The sequence below is a fragment of the Bidens hawaiensis genome, unplaced genomic scaffold (genome assembly GCF_021521415.1).
Source record: "Bidens hawaiensis isolate Kalapana, Puna unplaced genomic scaffold, B.hawaiensis_p1.1 tig00037661_1, whole genome shotgun sequence".
Lineage (NCBI taxonomy): Eukaryota > Viridiplantae > Streptophyta > Magnoliopsida > Asterales > Asteraceae > Bidens > Bidens hawaiensis.
In genome coordinates, this window is record NW_027505496.1 from 46235 (window position 1) to 54431 (window position 8197).

Genomic DNA, 8197 nt, shown 5'->3' on the forward strand with positions numbered 1-8197 from the left:
TACACAAAAGAGCCATGGCCGGCACCACCACAACACAAACATCTGACAGCCGATGTCTCTGTGCCAGATCTATGCCGGCGGCCAACCACCATGTCTCTTATTCATTATCAACACCATAACCATCTTAGGGTTTCACGGCCACCACATAACCACACATGCGGCTACTGAAGTTTCATCTCCCTCTATCTACCCAAACCCTAGATCCATACGTCTAGTTTTCATATATGAGATGGGGTGGGTTGAAGATCGAATATATAAGATCATAATAATTTGGTAACTGCTATTATAGTTAATTTCAATCAATTCCAGCCATGGAAACTTGGATTACATGATGGTTTTGCTCGATTGAAGGCATGAAGGATAGTTATTCGTTGAGGAAGAAAGCTGACGGCGAATGACGTTTACTGTGGCGTTGTGATTGATAGAAAAGGTTTGGCAAAGAGAGAGAGAGAGAGAGTCATCATAATCGTTGTGGAAACTGATGATGTGGCCAAGATCTTTCCAACGAAACAATTTATAAAGACTTGAAGTAAAGGAGGGCAAGACACGCTTACAACACAAAAACCAAAACCAGACACGTAGCAAGAGGCTACTACACCTCGCAAGCCAAAACAATGAAAATATAGGTACATTTATGAAAGCACATGGTACAATACTCTATACACAAATTTAGACATAATTATAAAATTATAACTGTATGATCTTTGAACGAGTATAGTAATATATTGGAGATATATGACATATATGTCAAACTATTAGGTCATGTTCATGAATGTGGAGATCATGAGCTAAAGAAATGTGTGGTCCGCTGATTCGTAAATTAAGTATATCTAAACCCTAGAATAGTTTAAAACGTTTTTCGAAATTCCATCAACAATGATTTGCATTGTGATAGCTTTATTATAGTTTGACCTTAAATTATCGTTGATAAAATTTTAGAAGATAATACTAATAACATTTTTTCTTATCGGGGTCTAGAATTAAAATTTTCTTATTTCGTCACCAATAAACTTTTTCACCATTAATTTTATAATGCTCCTGATATTTTGTATAAAACAAAACCTTTGTAAAAGCTTAGTAGAGTAATATATTAGAGATATATGACATATATGTCAAACTATTAGGTCATGAATGTAGAGATCATGAGCTAAAGTAGAGTGCGGTCCACTGACTTGTAAATAAAGTATATTTAAATCCTAGAATAGTATAAAAAGTTTTTCGAAATTCCATCAACAATTAATGGTATGCACTGTGATTGCTTTATTATAGTTTGACCTTAAATTGTTGTTGATAAAAATTTTAAAGGATAATACTAATAACATTTTTTCTTACCAGAGTCTAGAATTATAAAAAAATTATTTTTTCATCAATAAACTTTTACATCATTAATTTTATTATGCTCCTGATATTTTTTATAAAATAAAACCTTTAGAAAAGCTCACTGATCAGTGATGAATTTGGTTTTCATTCAGTTTTGTTACTTCAACTCATAAAAAGGTAATAAGATACATTTACTTTAAATTCAAAGCTTTTAACGTTTTGAAAGTAAAAAGAATAAAAACATGGAATTAATATGAATAAAAATAATGATTAATAAACGGCGTCGGATATCTTTTGATGTTTGCATGTTTCCTACAACCAAGTGATAAAATACAAAAAGAACAAATAATTAAATAAAGTTAAATATATATATATATTTTTTATAAACGAGTTGGCTCCTTTTATATTTCATATGAACATCCAAACGATTTACAATGAAGTGACAGGTAAGCGGGCAACAAGCTGCGCCGCAACCCCCTTTTGGATAGCAAACCCAATCCGACTAAAAACAAAGTTTTGATTCTTATGGGCTGATACGTTACTATACACAACTTTCTGAACCCTATTTAAAAGGTCCACGGCATCCGGAGCTAAATTTAAATTTAAAAGGCCAACATGCAATACGTATGGTTATTTACATATATCTACATGCTTTAACTTTAATTTTAAATTAATTTTTATTTGATTAAATTAAAATAACGAAATATAGAGAATATATGTTAAATTTTATATCTTTTTTGTACACTATATATAAATATACATTTTTATAAACATTACATGAAATGTCCAGATTATATATACTCGTTTTGAGTATTATCCTAATCCATCTCTAAGAATTCACCAACCTAACAACAACCAACCTACAACTTAAATGATCGTTTATTACAATAAAGTTCACTAAAAATAACATTAATTTTCATTTTGCGGATTATATGTTACTTTTATCGGTCAAACATTCATACTTTTTTCCAAAGTCATTTTCTCTCATGAATACCACCACTAAATAAACACGTGGTTTGATTTCATAATATTATTTAATTAATTAAACACATCATTATTATATATTATTACTATTATTATTGTTATTATATAGTATTATTGTTATTATTACTATTATTCTAAGCATTCATGCTGTTTGTGTTGGGACATCATGATGAAACTATAATATTAGTCGAATTATATTTGTATTCCAATCAATTATTATTCTATTTAAGATCAACTTTAAAATTAAAACTTTTATTTCATTTTTGCTAGGCAACTACATTGATAATACCTTAAACCTAAAAAGAAAAAGAAAAAAAAGAAAGCCTGAGTTGCCAAATTCCATAACTGCCTTTATAAATTATTAGGTTTCCTGGCCATCATTCATGCATACATATCATATATTCCCAGCATCAGCATCGGCGTTGATGATTGGAAACATCAACAATGGTATACAATGCAGACGGTGACCGATCATCCAATCACGCGCTTGACATCCACGTGAACAATAGTTCGTCACGCTACACGCCGAACACCTTCGGAACTCGTGCACCCTTGTCTCTACTCGCCCACAACCAACATACGAACAACTACGCAACATCGGATCAGGAGTTAGACCGTTGTAACAAGAAATTAGAAAGCGGTTCGCGGGATGGCAATTCTGAGGCGTGAAACCAAACGTGAGACCGCCAACTGGAAGGAAGATTTGGGGCTGATTGTTTCGCCGCCGTAGTCTGGGTAGCTATATAAAAGTTTGAATGATATTAAACAATGCTTTAAAGTTGATTGTAATAAATAATTTGTAAAGTGCAAGAAACCGAAAAAAAGAAAAAAAAAATCCTTTTTATACATAAATTCATTATATTCGGCCAACAAATTTATATTCTGACTGAAAACGAAAAAAACCCTTAGGTTTTGTAAGCACGACAAATTCATGCAAATTATGCAATATTTGTCTAACAATACCTGTGTTGACTGCCTTGCAGCTAATTCTTGAAGGTTGGCTTGCATCAAATATAGTTCACCTTCGGCAACGTTTTTAATGACACCGTAGCCGTCTACTAGACAATGGCCGAGTTCACGGAGGGCGTCCACGTGACCGAGGAATGCGGCACGTGTGCAGAGAGTGGCGCCGGTTATGAGGTCTTTGACGGCGTCAATACCACCGCTACCGTTGAAGCGGATTATGGAGAGTGAGTATAATGCCGAAGCGTGAGATTGAATCGCGGCTTTTGCCATGAGTGAAGCTCCAAGTTTGTGGTTGTGAAAACAGTAAAATTGAATCTGTACAAATATATAAATTATTAATAATATTTGTAAAGTGAAAAATCAGATTAGGTTTATTAATAAATGTTAATATATACATAGCATTCTCACATTTAATCTTAATCCTATGTTGTTTTAAACAGCCAACTGTATAGGAGACAGATAACTGTTTTAACCAAAAATTTATTAAATTTGACCATCCGTATGTTAATAAGAAAAGTTATCCGGATAAAAATATATCAAACAATCTTTTTGACCGAAAAACTTTAATGTTTGACTGTCTATGATTTGAATGGTTGTCCGGATAAAGATCGGACAACCATTTTGACAAAAGAAATAATAAATTTGGTCAGCTATGATCAAAGCGGTCATTCGGATATTGGTTGCACGGCAAGGCTTTCCGACCAAAATTTTATAGTTTTTACTTTATATTTTTTTTCAAGACAACAATCAAGAATATTTTTTAAACAATTATTTAATGTTGTGAAATCAGATAAGTACGTGATACAGTTATAACATGACCCTGGCTTGCCATTAATTAATAGTAAATAGCATGCAAAATGTGCAAGTGATATCATCCTCTAATTAAACTTTTTCTTATTTTAACAAAAAGTTCTTTTAATCCTTATATATCAATAGATTTTTCTTATTTTTATATATAAAACTTTTAATGTTTTAGATGTAAGGTCGTTACAAAATTTATTATGGTTTCGGTTGAACGTATGTGTAATTATCTTACTTTTTTATATAATGTTGCTTAAACATTGATTTTTTTTCCCAGTTTAACGAGTCCATTTCATCGATCATTTAACGCAGCACAACGCGCAAATTTTCATACTAATGAAAAAAAGTTAAAAACTAACCATGCCCATAATGTAAAAGGCTTCAACATTTCCGGCACCGGCACACCGTTGAAAGAACCAGTCAGCGGCCGAAAGCAACCCAGGTTTCACCGCAAATGTTTCCGCCGGAGCTTTGGACAAGACAAACGGATTGAGCCCCAAACAATTGAACCTTTTGCACCTGTTTGACACGTACAACCAACAAAACATGTCACATTCTTTTATAAATAAAACTTAATACACGACACAACAACGTTTACATTAATTTCATGTGTTCTTACACTAATAAAACAGCTATAAAATCAGCAGGGCATTCCGCAGAGACGACTAGCTTCATAAGAATAAGCAAAAGGATGTCGTCTGGCAGCAAATCAAAGAAGTTAAAGCGACCCCTTTTACGACTTGTGGTCGTCGGAGCTCCGTTACTCGCATACAAAAACCCGCGTCGAGATCTCATTTCGTAACTTTTTTCTTTTAAGAAAGGTATTATTGTCTGAAGACAAGATAGTGATGGATGTTGACTAGAGGATTTGGTGGGTTTATATAAGGGTTGGAGCCTGTGACTAAATACTATAATACCCTTGGGTTAAACTAAATTCTAGTTAAAAGTAGCAAATTAATTAAAATATTAATTGTAACGGTTATTAATTATTATTTTTAAAAAGGTAAGAACTATTGTTTTTGATTATTTATTGGATCTTTCAGTCAACTCATATTAAATTCTGTCTAATTAGGATATATTATGTACTTTCTCAAAACTTGAGGTAATGTTATGATTATATTACAACAGGTTTTTCTAACAACCGGCAAAACTCTAGTGTTAAAACTCGGGCGTTAATAAAACTTGAGCATTACGACGATAAGTTGACACGAATTTGGTCAGTACCGACTATATTTGTTACAAACATCATTGGTAAAATTTGATGTTTAAAATCCAAAAAATTTAATTCGTCAAATATATTAAAATATAAAAACATTAACATAGAAAAACAAAATATTTAAGACGATGTTTATTTGGTTGGTAAACCCGGGCTATGGTGAAACCCAAGTCTTGTCGGCCCCGAGCATTGAGGCGGTAACTTAACACGAGTACGGTCGGTTTTGATTACGTACCTTACGGTACCGGAACTAAAAGACGAAAAATAGAAAACTTAAGGTGTACCAATGGTCAATTGAGAAGGGGGGATTCGATCATGGGCTTTTAATAAGGCCCCGAGTTTGTGTGAAATCGGTCGTTTATTTCAGATTTGTTACGATACAATAACTAAAAAAAGACGTTTGGTTGGTTTACATTATGTTTATTATGGTAACTGACAAAAAAAATGAAAAACAATACGAAATTCACTGATCAATACAGTATCGCCAAATAATTCAATAGGCCACTTATGACACCAAACATAATAATAATAATAATAATAATAATAATAATAATAATAATAATAATAAGAGTTAATGGCCATTTTCGTCCCTGTGGTTTGCTACTTTCGGCACTTCAGTCCAAATTTTTAATTTTGTCAATTTAGTCCTCATAGTTTTAAATATTAGCCAATTACGTCCCATCCGTCTAACGGCATCCAGTTATGCCGTTAGTTTAAGGGTAATTTTGTCTTTCTTATTTTAATTTTGAGTTAATGGTCATTTTAGTCCCTGTGGTTTGATATCTTTGCCAATTCAGTCCAAAGTTTGAAATTTGTCAATTTAATGTTTAGTTTTCTTTTTATTTTTTATGTTTTTTGTTTATAACCCTGAAGAGCATAATTCAAGCCCAAAACCATCGAGCAACCTCAAATACTGGTATGCATTTACTCTATTGTCAACAGTAATCATACCCCCCCTTTATATTTAGTTTCTAGACATTACCTAAATCTTCTCCATGGTGGAATTCAATGGTAAAGTGGTTAAGGTAATTCCCTGAAACCGAATTATACAGAAAAAACTAAAGATTGTTTTGTTGATTAATGTATAATAGTTGATTACGACCCAGATTTTCGTTATGATATGTTAATCTCTAAACCCTAAATATTATGCATTCATCAAAGAAACGATTTTTTGTTTTTTCTGTACAATTCGGTTTCACGGAATTGTTTTGACCACTTTACCATTGAATTCCACCATGGGGGAGAGTTTAGGAACCGTCTAAAAACTAAATACGAGAGGAGGGGGTATGATTACTGTTGTCGACAGGGTAAATGCAGACTTGTTTTGGGCTTGGATAATGCTCTCTAGGGTTATAGAAAAAAAAACTGACTTAAATTGACAAAAGTTCAAACTTTGGACTGAATTGGCAAAAGTATCAAACCACAGGGATGAAAATGACCAATAACTCAAAATAAAACGGAGAAAGACAAAAATACCCTTAAACTAACGGCATAGTTGGATGCCGTTAGACGGATAGGACGTAATTGGCTAATATTTAAAACTATGAGGACTAAATTGATAAAAATACAAATTTTGGACTGAAGTGGCGAAAGTAGTAAACCACAGGGACGAAAATGGCCATTAACTCTAATAATAATAATAAATATACACGTTTTCAAGATTTAGGACATTTATATGCTATATAATACTATAGTATTATATATTACATTACATACTAGTTTGAGATTCATAAATTACACGGGTAATTAAAAATAATAATATTTAATAATTAAGTAAAATACAAAAAATTAAATTTATTATACATTGTTAAAAAGATAAACGTTATACAATATTGCTTATTCATTTTTCATTTAAAATAGTATCTAGTTGTTATCAGTTAACAAATAAATGGTAATTATACATTGTATGTTTTTTATTTATAGTTTTATTAAATTTTACATAATATAAACTGAATGCGTATTTGGTAAGATTGTTTTAAACAGAAATTTAACGTTAGTACGGTCACTTGTTTTGGGATATGATACACCTTCAAAGAACCATGCCAGCTCGTTTTATGCCCAACACGACAACACCCTTGGCACGCACATGGTCGGCGAAAAAACACTATGCCATGAGTGGGAGGGTAGTGGGCGTGAATGTTTGTTAGTTTGATTTTTTTTTAATATTCATAATTATTGGTCTATAATGTAATTAACAAATCATTTCACTTCAACTAGCTTTACCTATGATTATTTTGCTCATTTCACTCTTCTCTATTATTACACTTTCTAGTGAATAGTGAATGCCAAAGATAGAAATCTGTTTTCCATCATCTGTTATGTCTCGATATTTGTCTCTTTCACCTTGCACCCATTCCATAAATGATAGTCTAAGTGATTACCGTTAAGTGTGATCGGCATAGTGATACTTTTTTACAATATTTTGGTACAAAATTGTTCAATCAACTTATCATTCAAACTTTCTACACTAACAGAAATGGTATATTATTATCATTGTTTTAAAGGGTTTTCAGTATTAACTTTTTAACAACAATAAATATTATTTTTCTTAAAAAAAACAATGATCATGATTTTTGTATTAGTGTGATGTATTATGATTCTACTAAACATACCCACTTTTATTATTTATAATTTTGTACTCATTGTACCCTCTCCTACTAAATCTGTCACGTCAACGATTTACTCTTACCGATTTAGTCTTACCTAGAAGAGGAGTACATTCAACATATAAGAGAGAATTTTAGTCACACCCAAGGTATTATTATCATCCATCAACTGCATTTATGTTATTGTATCTAACAGCGACCACCCATAGTATACATTTATTCTACATATATCTTGCATGAATTGTGAGTTTTAGACTTTCACTACTACCAATTACTAAATATATTTCAGCAAATGTACCATTTA

At 31.9% G+C, this 8197-nt stretch overlaps 1 protein-coding gene across 1 annotated transcript; it reads right to left on the minus strand.

The window, feature by feature from the left end:
* Positions 1-2698: 2698 nt before the first annotated feature.
* On the minus strand, positions 2699-5048 carry LOC143613517 (F-box protein At1g67340-like). Its single transcript, XM_077087201.1, has 4 exons — positions 4691-5048; positions 4431-4590; positions 3268-3585; positions 2699-3043 (listed from the first exon to the last, which is right to left on the minus strand). The coding sequence occupies exons 1-4, from the start codon at positions 4864-4866 to the stop codon at positions 2699-2701; spliced, it is 999 nt and encodes a 332-aa protein (XP_076943316.1). The 5' UTR covers positions 4867-5048.
* Between the last annotated feature and the right edge of the window lie 3149 nt (positions 5049-8197).

Excerpts from the sequence above, each read along its gene's own strand:
- LOC143613517 (XM_077087201.1), bottom strand. The coding sequence starts at position 4,866 with ATGAGATCTCGACGCGGGTTTTTGTATGCGAGTAACGGAGCTCCGACG. Across the intron at positions 4,591-4,690 it reads TTTATAGCTGTTTTATTAGT|GTGCAAAAGGTTCAATTGTT; the intron begins GTAAGAACACAT and ends CGTGTCAAACAG. Across the intron at positions 3,586-4,430 it reads CCTTTTACATTATGGGCATG|ATTCAATTTTACTGTTTTCA; the intron begins GTTAGTTTTTAA and ends ATATTTGTACAG.